General features: G+C 45.7%; 1 protein-coding gene and 1 long non-coding RNA gene across 11 annotated transcripts in view; one reads left to right on the forward strand and one right to left on the reverse strand.

Moving 5' to 3' along the window:
* Window positions 1-3,233: 3,233 nt before the first annotated feature.
* DCDC1 (doublecortin domain containing 1) overlaps window positions 3,234-19,986 on the reverse strand; it is a 962,215-nt gene continuing 945,462 nt past the window's right edge. For all 10 annotated transcript variants that reach the window (XM_063944440.1, XM_063944436.1, XM_063944437.1 and 7 more), the window contains one exon: window positions 3,234-9,488. In XM_063944440.1, the coding sequence (XP_063800510.1) occupies window positions 9,316-9,488 (173 nt within the window). In that variant the 3' untranslated portion in view covers window positions 3,234-9,315. The remainder of the gene's footprint in view (window positions 9,489-19,986) is intronic.
* LOC134968888 (uncharacterized) overlaps window positions 14,176-19,986 on the forward strand; it is a 125,825-nt gene continuing 120,014 nt past the window's right edge. Inside the window, exons 1-3 of the long non-coding RNA XR_010189349.1 lie at window positions 14,176-14,449; window positions 15,041-15,120; window positions 15,433-15,567. This is a non-coding gene — a long non-coding RNA (uncharacterized LOC134968888). The remainder of the gene's footprint in view (window positions 14,450-15,040; window positions 15,121-15,432; window positions 15,568-19,986) is intronic.

A 19,986-nucleotide genomic window follows, 5' to 3' on the forward strand; every position in this document is an offset into this window, starting at 1 on the left:
AACACCAGCATAAGCCAGAAAGCCCAGCGTAGCATACCAGTGAAAAAACGAAGATCTCTGAATTCTATTACAGGTTGAGTCTCCCTTATCCAAAATGCTTGGGACCAGAGGTATTTTGGATATGGGATTTTTCCGTATTTTGGAATAATTGCACACCATAATGAGATATCATGGTGATGGGACCTAAATCTAAGCACAGAATGCATTTATGTTACATATACACCTTATACACACAGCCTGAAGGTCATTTTAGCCAATATTTTTTATAACTTTGTGCATTAAACAAAGTGTGTCTACATTCACACAATTCATTTATGTTTCATATACACCTTATAGACACAGCCTGAAGGTCATTTAATACAATATTTTTAATAACTTTGTGTATTAAACAAAGTTTGTGTACATTGAGCCATCAAAAAACAAAGGTTTCACTATCTCACTCTCACTCAAAAAAGTCCGTATTTCGGAATATTCCGTATTTCGGAATATTTGGATATGGGATACTCAACCTGTATTATGTGGAATTTATATCTGGTAACGGTTATCATTCAGGGTGCTGGGGGAAACAAATGCCTTTTTTTCTTGCTTAGAAATACCCCTCCCTTTCGAGCACCTGAATGATATCACTAAGCTAATTGAGCATCTACCAATATATATCTTTTTAAAATGATCAGTTTTCCTCGATTCCTCTATGTCCTCCAAACGCTACCCATTTATCCTTCTAAAAACCTATTATCAAACTTAAATAGAGCACTTTCTAAATTTATATGGGCAAACACCCCTGAATCTCTCTATTTAAACTCCAGCAAAAACGTGAACTGGGAGGACTTAACCTACCGTGTTTGCGATCCTATGCCCTAGCGGCCAATTACAGAATAGCCTCCGATTGGATCAGCGGCACCCAAACTTATTCCAATAGTCACCTAGATCAGGCTTTCACACCAGGTTGGAACTTAATTTCTCTGCTACACACTCTACCTCAGGCTCTCTTGCCATCAATTAAATCCAACTGCTTAATCTACTCTGCCTGTGTTGCCTGGCGTACTTTGCGCCCTAGACTACGTTTATTACGCTACCAATCTATATTTTTACCACTATGGGGAAACCCTGACTTCCACCCCCACTTCATGACTCCAATTTTTAAGATATGGCATCGACATATATATTCCAATTTTTACAATCAGAATTGTTCATTCTTTTAACACGTACACAACTTCAAGAAAAATTCCCAACATTGTTCATACCTTTGTTCCCCTTCCTTCAGGCCTGTATTTACATTACTTCAATTATAACTGTTTTGGGAGATAGAGGTGTGTCCACTGACCTTGACAGTGTTGTACGACGCAACCCAGGATCTCCACTCACTACCTCATACATCTATGACCAAGCCCGCCTGGTACTGATTCGGGGGGACTAGTGAAATGGGAGAATGATTTCCCTGGTCTCACCAAGAAGTCTCTGCTTTCTCCCTACCAGACTTTGAACAAACAACTGGTTTCTATATCATATATGGAAATGAATCACAAAATTCTACACAGGGCTTATTTCACATTCAAGCTTAAATTTGTGATGGGCAGAGCAGACACGTCGGCTTGCTTTAAGTGTGGAGACCTGGAGGCCAATATTAAACACTGTCTTTGGTCTTATCCTCGGGTTCGATCCTTGTGGTCAGCCCTTCAAAACTACATTACTCATGATTTACATCTATCCTTTACCATTGATGATATATGGGCCTTTTGGGGTATAGTCCCTGCAGAATTGAGATCTTGTCTAACTAACGGTAACCTGAAATTACTTAATAAACTGGCCAGCTCAGCTAAAAAGATGATATTATCTCAGTGGATATCTCCAGATCCGGTACCCATTACTCTTTTATATCCCAGGTTATCCTATCTATTTACAATGGATTGGTCTGAAGTTTCTTTACAAAAAGAAAAACAGATTGCAACTTTTTTTGCCACCTGGTTGCCCTATATCCTAACACTCCCCTCAGTCACCAAATCACTCCTACGTCAAAGTTTTAGCCTCACCACCTGGTACAATATGACAGTGTTGGATACCGGCCATCCCTTTTAACTGTTCCCCAATTATTCTCTGTAGACATTCTTCTGTACATGCTGTATTTTTGATCTCTGTTCCCTTGATGTGTGAAATGTTTTTCTCTGTGTTTATAATTTCCTGTCAATAAAATTGTTTTTGAAAAAAAAAACTTGTGGGTGTGTGTGGGGGGTGCTTCATCATCCCCTCTTTCATTTTCATGATGCCAGTCTCTACAGATACAGTGCATCTTCCTGATTAATGTTTTTCCTATCTGTGATCAGCGTTTTGAGGTCACTTGGTTGGCAGGCTGTGCTTTCATAAAGGCCTAACTATTGGTTAGGTGGTTAGTTTAGGGCCTCACCCCTTTATTGGGCAAGTTGTTACAGCATTTTCCTTGTGGTCAGGCCCAAAACATATTATACACATTATATATAAATCTATTAACACCATATTTTGAGCTGGGGTCGGACAGGCCCTACACACTTGTCAACCCACCGCCGAGCTGCCCAGGGCAACCCGGTGGCGGGGGAGGTGATGGGGCGAGGGGAGTTTCTTCATCCCCCCCCCATCAGCCCTGCATGCTAATTTGGACGGGATTGTCCATATTGGCCTGCATGCATAAGCGACGGGGCACCAACGATGAACGAGTGCAGGACCGCACATCAGTGCCTCAACACTGAACGATATGAACGAGAACGTTCATATGGTTCAGTGTTATCTTCTAGTGTGTAGGGCCCATTAGATCTGCAACCATTTAGTTAGTGTTGCAGCTATAGCTAGGTGTTGCAATTCTTTCTCAGCCGCCCATTGTTCATTTATTGGCTGGGATGTAGGTATGTTGTTACTATTGTATAAAGTCACCTACATACAGTACATAATTATAGGGAGGGCAGGATGAAGCATGGGTGTAAGCAGTGGAACGCTTACATTGGCTTGATGAATGACCAATGATGATTTAGGGTATAAGACCAGTGTTACATAGTGAAGGGTCAGCAGAGTCTGGCACGGGATAGAGCAGAAAAGCCAGGACAACGAAGCTCCCTCTCCCCACCAGCTGTGCTGTCACTGGGGTCATGCCGATACAGCCTGGATAAATAACACCCTTTAGTCGGAATGTATGTAAATGCTGATAGCAGTTAATATTTGTTACTGTTACATGTCTAAGAAGAATATGAAATAAATACAATTGTAAATGACACTTTATAGCATTTTATTTAATAGCATTTTGATTCACACATATCTTCTGGGCATTAGAACGAAAACAAAACATCTTTTATAGTTTTCCAGTAACTACTGTCACACAATCTGCGCAGCCCCAGAGATGTACTATTGAATGTGATTGCTAAGGTCACCCCTACCAGCGTGATGCTCTATCTGTGCCTTTTACAAGCTTTGCTGCAGACATGGGACCAGGAGGAATTCTTCCTTTGTTTGTAACCTAAACTCAGCTAATAACCAATCAACTAAAATAATCCCATAAATATGACCCAATGGAGATACAAGGCGTTCTATACACTGTGACAACTAGCATGCTTCTCCCTTCCCGGCAGCTACACCCGCTGTGAGGGCAGATACACAGTATGCCATGTGCCAGTAAGGTCTCTCTGTCACAGTGGTCCCATCACGGGGAACCTCATCAGTCTGTTCCCAGATGTCACTCCTGAAACAGTGAGCTATGGATCTCTGACTGTCCACCCCGCTGTAACGGCTTCAGATCCCTGCTGACAGATATACTGTAGGTGTATACACCCAGTTGCACGCATTGTATATGTGCAGTGGGAGGGTGTGCAGGGCCAGATTAACAATTGGGCGGATGGAGCTACAGCTCCAGGCCTCCACATACAAATAGGCCCATCATGCTAGCGAAACAATCATAAATCATAAGTATTAAAATAGTTTTTTTAGTTTTCTCACAAAATGATGCATATTATCTATGTTTATGTATTTAGGAAGTCATTAGGGCTCATAGTGTATAGGGTGTACACACCCATATGGCTCTGGCCACACCCACACAACACTAGTCACAGCTCCTCCCCTTCTCAGTATAGGCCCTTGAAAATGTTCAGCTCCAGGCCCATGTGGCCCTTAATCCGGCCCTGAGGGTGTGCAGGGTATATATAGGCTGTATATGTACTATTTATGTCTTCTTGTGTGTGTAAATTGTACACCACATAAACTATTATTTGTGGGTGATCAATTGTGCCCAAAAGGGGCCTTCTGCTATCTATGTATGTCACTGTAAATTGATAAATGTAATTAATAGATTTTGAGTATAAATAACTTTTTGTGGTCCTATAAATTACTAGTCATTATCATTTTCAGTCCTGAATTTCTCTCGGAGTCACCCCATCATGTACTGTGTACACCATGACCTCAAACAGTACCAAACATACAACTAATTATATATATATAATACTAGTACGACATCAAGATAAGGAGGAATTTAAAGCCAATGATGCTACCCTAACCAAGAAAATAGAACGTATAGAAGAAGAGGTGATCAAAGGTAAGCAAAAGAAATACCTGAGAGATAAAGAAGATTACGCGCACAACCAAGTGAATAATTGGAGCAGATTCCAAGAAAATAACTATAACCGTATCCCTGTCTATCAAGACCGAAGGACAAAAAGATGGAAGACAACCCCATATCAAAAGAAAGGCAATCAGGAAAGATGGAGAACTACAAACTATCAAGTTTCTCCGTATATGAAACCTCTACCTCTGAAGAATAGGTTCTCTGCTTTACAACGCCTAGACTCCAATAGCGACTCGGATTTTTTATCACCGGACCCGGACACAGACAACCCAGCAACTACCAAGAAAACCTTCTTCAGAGAGAGATTCAAGGCTCAAGCCCCCACAAAAAGAAGCTACCCAGAAGAAGAGGCACAAGGGGCAGCGGCAGGACAAAACCCGAAAAAAAGATACCTCAAATAGACCCTCAGGAAAAAGGAATATTCAACCTGTCAAAACAAACCTTAAGCACGGCAGAAATCTCTTTACTTGGCAAAGGACTAAAATTCGCACCGACTAATCAGATGAATAAATTTGAGACTTTTATTGATCTCAACAAGTTTGTCAGAGCATTGACACTAAAGAGACATTTCGCAAGAAAAGATAAAGAAACCACACCATCTCAAGCAACCAAATCCGGTTTGAAAAGAAAATCTAAATATTACCCTCTAGAGTCCAAAGGCAACTACATCAACGTGTTCTATGAACAAGTCAAAAAAGATTTGTGTGAAGAAGAACATAAAAAAAGCAAATTCTCAAATTTAAAAAACGCTGAGAAAGAAGCATTGAAAAGATTACAAGAAAATAGAAACATTGTCATTAAACAGGCGGATAAAGGAGGAGGCCTCGTAATAATGGACAGAGATGCATATGTGACAGAAGCTACCCGTCTCCTTAGTGACGACACCTCATACAGAAAACTTCCTAACGACCCCACAAATACATTCGTTGAAGAATTGAGAGTTTTACTAGTACAATATCTTCATAATCAAATCTTGGAAAAAGAAGAATTCCAGTATTTAATGACATCAAACCCGGTCATACCCATTTTCTACTTCCTACCAAAGATACACAAGTCCCTTGTTAATCCACCAGGTAGGCCCATTATTGCTGGAATTGACTCTTTGACAGCACATATGTCTGAGTACATAGATGTCTTTCTTCAGAAATACGTGGTAAAACTCCCGTCTTATCTCAAAGACACGAAGAACGTCTTGGACATATTACCAATGGTACAGTGGAAGAATTCTTACTTATGGATCACCATAGATGTCCAGAGCCTCTACACATGCATCGTACACGAAAAAGGGATTGAGGCGTGTCGGAGGTTTCTGGACAGGGATTTAGATCTCTCCACACTCCATAAAGATGCCATTTGTGACTTCATCAAGTTCATTCTCTGTCACAATTATTTTAAATTCCAGGACACCTATTTTCTCCAGACATGTGGGACAGCCATGGGGACGATTTTTGCGCCCAGCTTCGCGAATCTCCTCATGGGAAGCTGGGAGGAGGAGCATATTCATTCCAACAACCCATGTATCGATCAGCTGATACTTTATAAACGCTATATTGATGATATTCTCATAATCTGGGAAGGCCAAGAAGAAGACTTTCTGGCTTTCTTCAACTTAATATCTACTAACGACTATAACCTAAAATTCACACATCATATGGACAAAGAGAAGATCGACTTTCTGGACCTGACCTTATCAAGTGCAAACCAAAAAATCACTACCTGCAACTATATCAAACAAGTGGACACTAACAGTTACCTACACTATAAAAGCTGTCATGCAAAGGGTTGGAAGAACAATATCCCATACTCCCAATTTCACCGGATCAGACGTAACTGCAGCAATCCAGATGAGTGCACCAAACAACTGGAACTCTACGCGGAGAGATTCAAAGAGAAACAATATCCAGAAACTACCATCAAGAAGGCACTTGAGAAAGTTTATGATGTCAAGACCAAATCGATTAAAGAGAAATCTGATGAGAAATTCATCACTTTCATCACTACGTACAACTGCCAGGAACAGTCCATAAAGAAGTCGTTCAATAAACACTGGAACCTCCTTCTACTGGACCCTGTCCTCAAAGACATTATTCCAGAACGTCCAAAAATCGTCTTTAGAAAGACCAAAAGTCTCAAAGACATCATAGCCCCAAGTCTCTTGAAAAAAGAAGAGCCTACAAATAAAATCGGGATGCCTAAGTGCAAAGGAAACTATAAATGTGGAAACTGCAACATGTGCAAGTTTGTACATCCGGTTAGGAGACACTTCTCCAATCATAACAACTCGAAAGAATATTTAATCAAAGACTTTATGAACTGTAACTCAACCATGGTCATATATCTTTTAGAATGTACATGTGGCCTAAAATATGTGGGCAAAACGAAAAGACCACTCAAAATTCGACTACAGGAACATGTCCGAAATATAAAAAATAAAGTTGAGAACCACGTCGTTTCCAAACATTTTAAGGAAAAACACAAATCCAATCCCGAAGATCTGACATTTAAAGCCATCGAGCAAATCAAATTAGGAGAAAGAGGAGGAGATATATTGAATAAATTATCGAAAAGAGAGATGTTCTGGATCTTTGAACTGCAAACTATGGCACCGCTGGGCTTCAATGAAGCATTTGAAATCGCCCCTTTTTTATAAAAGACTCATCACCTATACTTTTATGACCACAATTGCACTTTATTATTGCACTTTCCTTCATTATGACCTTGAGTCAATCTAATCACCTGCAACTCATTTGCACATCTTATATCTCTGTATGTTACACTACACCTATTCCTAATCATCCCTAGCCATCGTGTAATATAAATGTTTATCCTTTTAATATTCCAGCCTATTGGCGAAAACCGGCTCTATCCAGCTTTATTTTGGACGCTTTTAATTTCACGAGCACTACGTGTGAACCACTACGGACTTTATGATGAAAACTTACTAAGATGGGACATACCTCTATATATGGAGAAAGAACTATATCACTATTTTTATATATACATACGTCTTTTTTATATATGTATATATATATTTTTGTATCTTATGTTGATATATTTTATTTCATATGTATTTTCATTTTACTATTTTTATTTTTATTTTTATATTTTTATTTTTATTTTTATTTTCATTTTCTCTTTTTTTATATTTATTTTTATATTTATTTTTATTTTTATTTTAATTTTAATTAATATTAATATTACTATTTCATATATTCATATATTTTTTATTCTCATCTGTCTCAATCTCTAATCCGGATATGTTTCTGTATACACATGTACTTATATAGTCTGCCTATTGCCATCCCTCGTCACTGCCCCCTCTTGTTTACACTGAATACTGAAGCAGCAGTTGATTCACTGCTGACAAGCTCCGCTGTGCAGAGCGCATCGTCATGGAGATGACGATGCGTTCCACAGTGCGTTCCACCGGCCGGCGGAAGTATCTTCCGCAAAACCGGAAGTGACGCGCGGCGGACCACGCCAGGAACTAGCTGTGCGTTCCAGCGTGCGTTCCACCGCGCTACACAGCGCCACACGAAGCTTTTAAGCTTCGTTTTACTTTATAATTTCCCTGCTCACCACCCGTTTTGTGCCCTCTATATATACAACATGCAGCCACCATGCATGAAAGTTTAATTACATTGTCTCCCATTGTCAAAATACGACATCACCTAACAGGAAGTGATGTCATCAGTTACCTGGCCATGTGCTGGGTTCTCACTCTCTCTTCAGGTATAAATAGAGCTTCTATGCTTACTGACCTTATCCCCATGATGAAGTCTAATTAAGGACGAAACGCGTTGGGACTGATGCACCTGAACTTCCCTTATGGGCAGATAAGCTGTTTTAATATTTAACTTTTGTACGTTTGAAATTTTACTATTTATCTTGGATGCTTACGAAAGATCTGATGTATCCCAGTCCTAATATGGACAGATAAGCTTGTTATTCAATTTTATCTTGTACGCTCGCATTACTTCTACCTTTCATGTTGTATGTGTTTTATTAAATTTTGTGAAAAAACTTTTAAAAAAATCCCTGGCTGTGGATTTTAAATTTTTGGGACTTGCATATACCCAGAAAGTTTTTAAACACATAATTGGTCCATTTTATCTATAGATTGAAAACTATATATTTTGTACTTCTACCTTTGTTTTATGTGTGTTTTATGGTGAAAAACTTTCGATACAAAGTCCCTGGCTGTGGATTTTAAATTTATGGGATTTACCTTTACCCAGAAAGTTTTTTAACACACAATTTGTTTATATGATCTGTAGATTGTGATTGCGTGAAAACAGTACGCGCTATGTTATTTTGTTCTTCTTTTTTCATGTACCTGTACTGGTCCTATGACTGAAGCAAAAGTCTATTTATGACAGATAAGTAGTCTCCTGTTCTCAATCACATCAGTTCTATAATTTTATTAGACACTGGTAGGCGCCCTTTTCTTCACTTTCTAAAAATTTTATTTATGTGTTTTCCAAGCACATATTTATTGCTTAAGGTTGCAGCCACTCTTATATTAGAGGAAGTGTCACTTATTTTATACACTTGATTTCATATCTTCACTATTTATTAGTGGTAGTGCACCGTGATATCTGAGCGCCCCCGTTTCTCTTTTCGACTATATATATATATATGTTCAGACATAATTTATCATGGATTCCCTGTACCACAAGTGCTAGAGTCAGGCGATTACAAGTCCTTGTAGGCAGGAAAAGGCGACGCCATCATCATTCCTATCCACTGTCAGAGCTCCGTGCTGTACTGAGGCGCTGGTGTAGTGACTTGTGCCCGCTGTCACTCTCACAGTGGCCGCTGGGTGTAGATATGATGACATCAGTTGCGCCAGGTCCGTACTTCTTCCTGATTCTTGCATAGTCTGCCTTGACTTTTATCTTCTCTCTGCTGGCTGAAATGCATACACATTGCAAATTAACTTGATATTGTTACTATGGGTCTAATTCAGGTTGGATCGCAGTAAGCGATCCAACCGCAAAAATTGCTAAAAAGATGCAGTATCCAGGGCGGAGCCCGGCAAACGGGGTCCGGTGCGGTGCGAACGGGAGCATGGTGGGGGAGTGATCGCAGCAGCTGCGTGACGTCACATGCATCAGCTGCGATCGGAAACATGGTGGCAGGCCTCCTGCGGGTGCAGCAAAGCTGCGCTGGCAGGAGGCATCCTTAATTTCTAACAAGCAGAAATTGCTATCACAATGTTGAAGGGTGGAAGCGGCAGTTAGTGTGCTTGGCGGCCTTGTCCTGCGATGGGCGGCCCCCAGCATGCGATCAGAGGGATTGCAAATTCTGCTAATTAGCAGAATTTGCAATCCTTACTGAATTAGGCTCTACTGTATATCCTTATATTTAGAGGGTTAAAGTACTTTCAGAAAAAAATGCTTATTCTATAATCATTAGAGTTTTATTCAACATGTGCAGTGTAATGGATAATGTTGGATTGTTCTTGGGCATCAACAGCACTGAGTGCATTTTTGGAGTACACTTGCGCCAATACGGGTTCCTGTCTATAGATAGACAGTTAAAAGATAGACAGTCATTAGGTAGACACTATATCAGGGGTGGGCAATTATTTCAGCTGAGGGGCCACTTGACATTTCCTGTCAGTATCCGAGGGCCACATACAAAATAGCAGCTCGCCCCACTTGCCAAAAATATAGGGACGTGGCTTCATGTGGAAGGGGTGTGGGCAAAAAATAATACAGATTCATATTAGGCTGCACAATAGACTCCATTATTCAAATTGCGCCACACAGCGCCACTTACACACATTACACCAGGTAGAGCCCCTTTTACACACATTACGGCAGGTAGAGAGCCTTTTTACACATTAACATTTTATTTAGGATAATTATTGTGCAGCAAGCAAATTATCCAGTGTCTTATGGCCCCTGGGGAAAGGTGTGACACAGTGACAGAACACGGTGGGGGTGACACGGTGACAGAACATGGGGGGGTGTGACACGGTGACAGAACACGGGGAGGGGGGGTGACAGTGACAGAACACGGGTGTGTGACATGGTGACAGAACACGGTGGGGGTGACACGGTGACAGAACACGGGGAGGGGGGGTGACAGTGACAGAACACGGGTGTGTGACACAGTGACAGAAAACGGTGTGGGTGACACGGTGACAGAACACCGGGGGTGTGACACAGTGACAGAACACGGGGAGGGGGGGTGACAGTGACAGAACACGGATGTGTGACACGGTGACAGAACACGGGGGGTGTGACACAGTGAAAGAATACGGGGAGGGGGGGACACAGTGACAGAACACGGTGGGGGTGACACGGTCACAGAACACGGGGAGGGGGGGTGACAGTGACAGAACACGGATGTGTGACACGGTGACAGAACACGGGGGGGGGTGACACAGTGACAGAACACGGGGAGGTGACACAGTGACAGAACACGGTGGGGGTGACACAGTGACAGAACACGGTGGGGGTGACACGGTGACAGAACACGGTGGGAGTGACAGAACACGGGGGGTGTGACACAGTGACAGAACACGGTGGGGGTGACACGGTGACAGAACATGGGGGGGTGACACGGTGACAGAACACGGGGAGGGGGGGTGACAGTGACGACAGAACACGGGTGTGTGACACGGTGACAGAACACGGTGGGGGTGACACGGTGACAAAACACGGGGAGGGGGGGTGACAGTGACAGAACACGGGTGTGTGACACAGTGACAGAAAACGGTGTGGGTGACACGGTGACAGAACACCGGGGATGTGACACAGTGACAGAACACGGGGAGGGGGGGGTGACAGTGACAGAACACGGATGTGTGACACGGTGACAGAACACGGGGGGTGTGACACAGTGAAAGAATACGGGGAGGGTGACAGTGACAGAACACGGTGGGGGTGACACGGTGACAGAACACGGGGAGGGGGGGGTGACAGAACACGGATGTGTGACACGGTGACAGAACATGGGGGGGGTGACACGGTGACAGAACACGGGGAGGGGGGGTGACAGTGACAGAACACGGGTGTGTGACACGGTGACAGAACACGGTGGGGGTGACACGGTGACAAAACACGGGGAGGGGGGGTGACAGTGACAGAACACGGGTGTGTGACACAGTGACAGAAAACGGTGTGGGTGACACGGTGACAGAACACCGGGGATGTGACACAGTGACAGAACACGGGGAGGGGGGGGTGACAGTGACAGAACACGGATGTGTGACACGGTGACAGAACACGGGGGGTGTGACACAGTGAAAGAATACGGGGAGGGGGGGGGGTGACAGTGACAGAACACGGTGGGGGTGACACGGTGACAGAACACGGGGAGGGGGGGTGACAGTGACAGAACACGGATGTGTGACACGGTGACAGAACACGGGGGGTGTGACCAGTGGCGGATCTTGCCACGGGCAAGCAGGACTTTTGCCCGGGGCGCCGCCTTCCGGAGGGCGCTGGCGACATCCGGAGGGCGCCGCACCGTGGCAAGATCCGCCACTGCTGCCCGCTGTGTCCCTGTCCGCCTCCGCTGCCGTCCCCGTCCCCATCCCCGTCCGCCTCCTGAAGGGAACTAGATGCTATGCGTCTAGTTTCCCTTCCTGGAGAGTAACTTTGCTGAGCGGTGCACGATGACGTCATCGCGCACGGCACAGCAAAGGTCCTCTCTACGAAGGGAACTAGACTCATAGCATCTAGTTTCCCTTCGTGGAGAGGACCTTTTGCTGTGCGGTGCGCGATGACGTCATCGCGCACCGCTCAGCATTCAAGCGGCGCTTTTAATGTACAGGGGGCGTAATTGACCACGCCCCCTGTATTAGGCCACGCCCCATTTCCTGCCCGGGGCGCAGAGCACCCTTGAACCGGCCCTGGGTGTGACACAGTGACAGAACACGGGTAGGTGACACACTGACAGAACACGGTGGGGGTGACACGGTGCCAGAACATGGGGAGGGGGGGTGACAGTGACAGAACACGGGTGTGTGACACGGTGACAGAACACGGGGGTGACACTGTGACAGAACACGGGGGGGGTGACAGTGACAGAACACGGGGGGGTGACAGTGACAGAACACGGGGGGGGGGTGACACAGTGACAGAACACGGGGGGGTGACACAGTGGCAGAACACGGGGGGGGGTGACATAGTGACAGAATATGGGGGTGACATGGTGACAGAACATGGGGGTGACATGGTGACAGAACACGGGGGGGTGACACAGTGACAGAACACGGGGGGGTTATACGTGACAGAACACGGGGGTGACATGGTGACAGAACACGGGAGGGGTTGGTACAGCGAGAGCTAAAGGTCTCTCCCCCAAACCTAAAAACAGTCTGACGCCACTGCCCACACACACACACACACACACACTTTCTTTCACTTTTTCCATTAACTTACTGATCTGGCTGGCAGTGGCAGGAAGGATGGATCTGTAGCAGTCTGGCTCTTGTCCCGTGTAGCTCCGCCCCCTGAGGTCCCGTGTAGCCCCGCCCCCTTCTCAGCTGAACACAGCCGTTGTCACTGGGGACTCTGTAGGAGGCTGCTACAACGCAGCAGCAGGAGCAGCAGGGGAGAGAGGCGCCGCCGGCAGCTTGGAGGTACTGCAGTGCAGAGCAATGACAAGCAGCTCAGCCGGTCGGGCCGCTTGTCATTGCTCGCTGGTGGGAGGCAGTGGGCCGGGCAGGATCGGTTTGCGGGCCACATCCGGCCCGCGGGCCGTATTTTGCCCACCCCTACACTATATGGTCGGACAGGGTCAAAAGTTAGACACACAAAAAAAGTTTTTTAGGTTTTTCTGTTTTTTACAACTTTTGCTTCATTTACTATCCATGTCACAAACTATTACCTTTAGTAAAGTTGTGGCGAGTGAAGCGAGACACCGAGCCCGAAGCGTGGCGAGCGGCCGATATTTATCAAATTTGGGTTAAAAATGTTTAAAAACACACAAAAAAAACAATTTTTTTTTGGGTGTCTGACTTTTGACCCTGTCTATCTTTTGAATGTCGACCATATAGTGTCTAGCTCAGAGGTTCTCAAACTCGGTCCTTGGGGGCCCACACAGTGCATGTTTTGCAGTTCTCCTCACAGAATCGCAAGTGAAATAATTAGCTCCACCTGTGGACCTTTTAAAATGTGTCAGTGAGTAATTAATACACCTGTGCACCTGCTGGGTTACCTGCAAAACATGCACTGTGTGGGGTCCCGAGGACCGAGTTTGAGAACCTCTGGTCTAACTAATGACTGTCTATGAGCTATACCACACCTGCCAATACTGGGTTCATTTGTCTGTATAGAAGCACCTGCTGTCAGGGCCGGATTAACAATGGGGCGGATGGAGCTGCAGCTCCAGGCCTCCCATTGAAAATAGGCCCACAACACCCCAAACCAGCTGGCCAAAGTTCCGACCACAGAGGTCTGAAACTCTGCCGGCCCGAGTCAGTCCTGAATACCTCTGAGGCTCTGCCCCCGAATCCGTCCATAGCCCCGCCCACTGGCCTATCCTCACAATCAAGAGTCGGCCTGAGCTGTTGGTTAATCCCAGGTGTGCCCCCTGCTCTGTAACTCCTCCCACTATCATCGGGGGCGTGGACAAGGCAGGTCGGGCTGGTGACAAGCTGTATACGGTAGGTACTCACTATCAGCTGCTGAAGCTGTGGTGCGCCCTGCTGTAACGCTGAGGAGAATCCTGATCAGTGCAGGAACTCCTCAGCAGCATCTGCTGTGCTCCGATTGGCTGAGTGACACATCACACACAGTCACTCAGCCAATCAGAGCACAGACACCCCCCACCCACACACAGACCAGCAACTACTCGGGCAGCAGGCTGAAGAATGAATGATATTGCAGCCAGGAACTCAACACAGGAGAGATGGTTAGTCACCTGTCAGTGTGTCACACACACATACATGTGTATAGTACTGTACAGGATAATTACTTTTATAAGCTTCATTTCCCCTCACCAAAACCTACAAGTTCCATCTCTATCCAGCACCTCCTGTAACACCCTCCCTGCTCTTTTGCAGTATGTATAGTTATCTATACTATGCATACCTTCCAACATTTTACACAGAAAAATCGGTACAAATCCGAAAAGGGGGCGTGGCCGCGTGTAAAGGGGGCGTGGCCACGCCCCTTTTCCTATACTTTCAATGGAAGTTTGGAGAGGCAAAAATCGGTACAGACCATGAAAAAAAGGTACTGTACCTATTAAAAAGGTACAGTTGGAGGGTATGTACTATGTATACAACATGTACTCTGCATATATATGTATATTATGTACGTGTATTGTATGTGTGTGCTTTATGCATGTGTATTGTATGTGTGTGCTTTATATATATATATATATATATATATATATATATAATATACTATACGCTATGTATGCATGTGTATTGTATGTGTGTGCTTTATATATATATATATATATATATATATATATACTATACGCTATATATGCATGCAGGTATGGTATCAGGATCTTTGTGATGGCAGCGGTCAGAATACAGACATCACCCTTACATGCCAAATCCTGACACCTGGAAGGTAAGTATACTAACCCTCATCTACTCCCCCACCTAACCCTCCCTTCCCGCAGCCTGACCCTAACTTTACTCGGTGATGCCTAAACCAAACCCCCCACCCACCCACCCCCACCCCCCCCACACACACACACACACACACACACACACACACACACACACACACACACCTGTAGCCTAAAGCTAACCTTTCCACCCCCGCAGCCTTACCCTTCCCGGTGGTGCCTAATCCCCCCTTCCCAGAACTAACCCTCTTCCCGCAGCCTAATACTAACCCTCCCACAGCCTAAACCTTTCCCTCCATCTCCTACCACAGCACACTTACGTTCGGGAGCCAGCAGTCGGGATTCCAGTGCCGGCATTTTTATCCATGTGGGGATCCCGCACCAGCATTCTGACCAATGTTGGTATTCCGGCATCAGCATTCCAAATGCCGATATCCTGAACGCCGGTATGTATAGTGTGTGTGTGTGTGTGTGTATATATATATATATATATATATATATATACACACACAGTATATGTATGTATGTATGTATGTATGTATGTATATATATATATATATATATATATATATATACATTTTTTCTATGTATACTATGTGTATGCATTACTGTTGCCCTCATTCCGAGTTAATCGCTCGCTAGCTACTTTTTGCAGCCGTGCAAATGCATAGTCGCCGCCCACTGGGGAGTGTATTTTCGCTTTGCAAGTGTGCGATCGCATGTGCAGCCGAGCAGTACAAAAACATTTTTTGCCGTTTCAGAGTAGGTCTGAACTTACTCAGCCCTTGCGATGACGTCAGCCTGTCCAGTCCCGGAATTCACGTCAGACGCCCGCCCTGCAAACGCCGGGACACGCCTGCGGTTTCCCTACCACTCCCAGAAAACGGTCAGTTTACACCCATAAACGCCCTCTTTCTGTCAATCTCCTTGCAATCACCCGTGCGAATGGATTCGTCGCTAGAAGCATTGCCCAGCAACGATGCTGTTTGTACCCGTACGACGCACATGCGCATTGCGGTGCATATGCATGCGCAGTAGTACCCTGATCAGCAGCGTGCGATCAACTCGGAATGACCTCATACATACAGATGCGTCCGTCTACACTGTAGCTGTGCTGCGAGCATCAGTGTGTACAGGGTGCCAGCCAGTGTTGGATTAATAATGGGGCAGATGTAGCTTCAACCCCTGCTGGAGACAGGAGGAAAAAAAATCCAGCTGCCAGCGGGCACTTGAGGTCCCGCTCACTCGCACCGCAACTAATCTCTCCCCCTGCCATCCAGCAAAAATTAACCTTGCACGGGGTTCTTCAAATGCCGGCAACACTGTTAAAATTGGTGGTTGCAGTAGAAGGCTTCATACGCCCTCCATGCGCCTCACAGCCACCTGGCTCCTCCTCATGAAGTGTGATTCCACACCAAGCGCTGCCAAACCACCAGTGCACCAGGGGCAGTTGAGCTGTGCTTACCCTCAGCTCTGTGAAGGCGGCCCGCGTGATTGTGACAAGGCTGCTTGTTATCAGGCGAGAGCCTGAGCTATGCAGTCAAACTAAAAGTCTCAGCCCTGGTGCAGTGGGAAGGAGCGCTGACGTCTCAGGCCCCAAAGAGTTTTGGGAGAGCACAGAGCCACTGCTTTGGCCCCTGTCTCAACTACCTGCCCCTCCCAGGTGAGAAGGCAATCTCTGCGATTGCAAGCTCTGTGGGCAAGGAACCTGCACACTTAAATCTGAATTTTGAATCATATTATTTGATTTTGGGGATGTGTGATACGTACTAGGTGGCAAGTTGTAGGTGAGGTCTCTCTGATGGTACCTGTGTAGTGGAATAACAAGCTCTAGTTGGGGAGAGAGCAACATATGATTGTCAGCTCTTAAAACAAGATACAAATATCAGTGAGACCTTGGATTATGCTGCTGTTAGATGAGATTGTAAACCGATGGACAAAAGTTTAGAAGGTTTATGGCACATGTGTTGTTAGATTGTAAATCATGGGTAATATTACTAGGTATGTGTGATGTATTTGTACAGTATGTACAGTATTTGATTGTAAGCTCTGGGGATGTTGAAGGCTCAGCATATGTGAGATATGTGTGTAAGATTGTGAGATCTGCGGACAAGCGCCCAGTATCTGTGTGATACATGTGTTAGGTAGTGAGCTCTGTAGGTGGAGAGGTATCTGTGTATAATATGTGGGAATGAAAGCTTAGTATAATGCATGCCGCCTCTCCTACTTGCTGGTTACTTCCTCCCACTCCTACCTCCAAGATTTCTCACATGCTGCTCCCTTTCTTTGGAATTCCCTACCTCTCCCCCTCAGATTCTCCACCTCTCTACAAAACTTCAAACGGGCTCTCAAGACCCACTTCTTCACCAAACCCAGCCAAATCTCATCCTAACCCTCTGTTTAACGCTCACTGTTTACTCCATCTGTGACACCCCTGTCTGTCTTCCCTTCCCCTTAGGGCTGTAACACACTAACCGGTTTTCCCCGGATGGCAAAAAGCCGGACAAACTTTGTCCGGCTTTTTGCTATCCGGGAGAAACCAGCAGAGGGCTGTAACACACTGGCCGGTTTCTCCCGGATGGCAAAAAGCCGGACAAACTTTGTCCGGCTTTTTGCCATCCGGGAGAAACCGGCAGAGTCTCGCACACAGGACGGCTTTGAGCCGTGTGTAATGCTGTGCGCATGCGCAGCATCAGACACGGCTTGGAAAAAAACCGTTGTGTGTGAAAGCTCCCCTTCACACACACGGTTCACTGGCTGCAAAGACGGCCCGGCGGCCGCCCGGCCGCCGGACCTTCCAGTGGTGAGACCCGGCTGCAACCCGGCGGCCGGGGCCGTGCAGTGTGAAGGGACCCTAGCCCTCACACTGTTAACTACAATGCCAGCACGGGAAAAAGCCGTCCGGCTTTTTCCCGGCCGGCAAAAGCCGGGTAGTGTATTTTAGCCCAGAGTCTGTCACACAGGACGGCTTTGAGCCGTGGGTGATGCTGTGCGCATGCGCAGCATTAGACACGGCTTGGGAAAAAACCGTTGTGTGTGAAAGCTCCCCTTCACACACACGATTTACTGGCTTCAAAGACGGCCCGGCGCCGGCCCTGCAGCCGGACCTTCCAGTGAATAGTTCCGGCTGCAACCCGGCAGCCGTGCCGGGACTGTGCCGTGTTTAAGGACACATTGTGCTCAATGTGTCTTTGCATCACGGCAGCGGTTAAAAGCCGGCCGGGTTTTTGCCGGGCGGCGCCAGCCGGCTAGTGTGTTACAACCCTTAGAATGTAAGCTCTCACGAGCAGGGCCCTCTTCCCTCATGTGCTTTTTCCTCTCTAACTTAAACCACCTTCTACTTCATACTCCCTTCGACGGCACTAAATCCCCCAGTTCTCTGCCACCCTGATATTTATTTCAGTGTCGTCTGCTGATGAAGCTATGTTTATATACCCTGTACTTGTCCTACAGTATATTGTATTCAGCTGTAAGTTGCTGTTTTCCTGTTTTGATTATTTGTTTATGTACTCTGTAATTGGGCGCTGCGGAACCCTTGTGGCGCCATATAAATAAAGGATAATAATAATAATCAGGGACGACCTGCTGGCTGCTGCTGTTCAGTGATAGGCAGTCTGTGTCTTGTAGCCAGAGAAATGAGACTGAGGTTTTCGAGGTAGGCGCTAGTCACACTCCATGGCCACCCCCCCTCCCCCCCACATAACTAGTCACACCCCCATGGCAATAGTCACATCATCTGCTGCGGCACACAATAGGCCCTTCACAAATGTCAGCTCCAGGCCCATGTGGACCTTAATCTGGCACTGCCTGCTGTGGTTATATGGCCAGTGTTTGTGCAGCCTGTTCGTTCAGGTTTTTACACAGGATTCCTTGGAAGCTATTTTGCGCCTGTTTTCATCTCACTAAACAGCACATATACAAATGGCTGGATTTTGTAACTGAGCCTGTAGAACTGCTTTGTATGACTGCTGCTCGGTTAGTGGGAAAAGAGGAAAATGTGCACAGAGGAAACAGGGTCCCCGTCTGCTGCCACTTTAGAACAACCCTTTTCGGCTTGTGCACATGACAGTGCAGGATAACGGCAAGTTATGTGCTGTAATAATACAGGTTCCCATATGTTCCAGTAAATGGAAATCATTCCATAATAACAGATTAAACCAAATGTTAGTATAGGAAAAATGTATACAAATAGTACAGTACATCACTCATATACAAAATAACTATGGTGGTCATTCCGAGTTGTTCGCTTGGTAATTTTCTTCGCATCGCAGCGATTTTCCGCTAATTGCGCATGCGCAATGTTCGCACTGCGACTGCGCCAAGTAGATTTGCTATAAAGTTTGGTATTTTACTCACGGCATTACAAGGTTTTTTCTTCGTTCTGGAGATCGGAGTGTGATTGACAGGAAGTGGTGTTTCTGGGCGGAAACTGGCCGTTTTATGGGAGTGTGTGAAAAAACGCTACCGTTTCTGGGAAAAACGCGGGAGTGGCTGGAGAAACGGAGGAGTGTCTGTGCGAACGCTGTGTGTGTTTGTGACGTCAAACCAGGAACGACAAGCTCTGAACTGATCGCAGTGGCAGAGTAAGTCTCGAGCTATTCAGAAACTGCACAGAGAAGTCTTTTCGCAATATTGCGAATCTTTCGTTCGCAATTTTGATAAGCTAAGATTCACTCCCAGTAGGCGGCGGCTTAGCGTGTGCAAAGCTGCTAAAAGCAGCTTGCGAGCGAACAACTCGGAATGAGGGCCTATGTGCAAAGTGAACACAATGCCACCCAAGGATGACATGAGATGATCCAGTATGAAGGAGGCGTGACAGCGCCATATTGCGGCATGGCCATGCCACATTGTGATTTTCAGATTCT

Source organism: Pseudophryne corroboree, chromosome 11 (genome assembly GCF_028390025.1).
Source record: "Pseudophryne corroboree isolate aPseCor3 chromosome 11, aPseCor3.hap2, whole genome shotgun sequence".
Classification (NCBI taxonomy): domain Eukaryota; kingdom Metazoa; phylum Chordata; class Amphibia; order Anura; family Myobatrachidae; genus Pseudophryne; species Pseudophryne corroboree.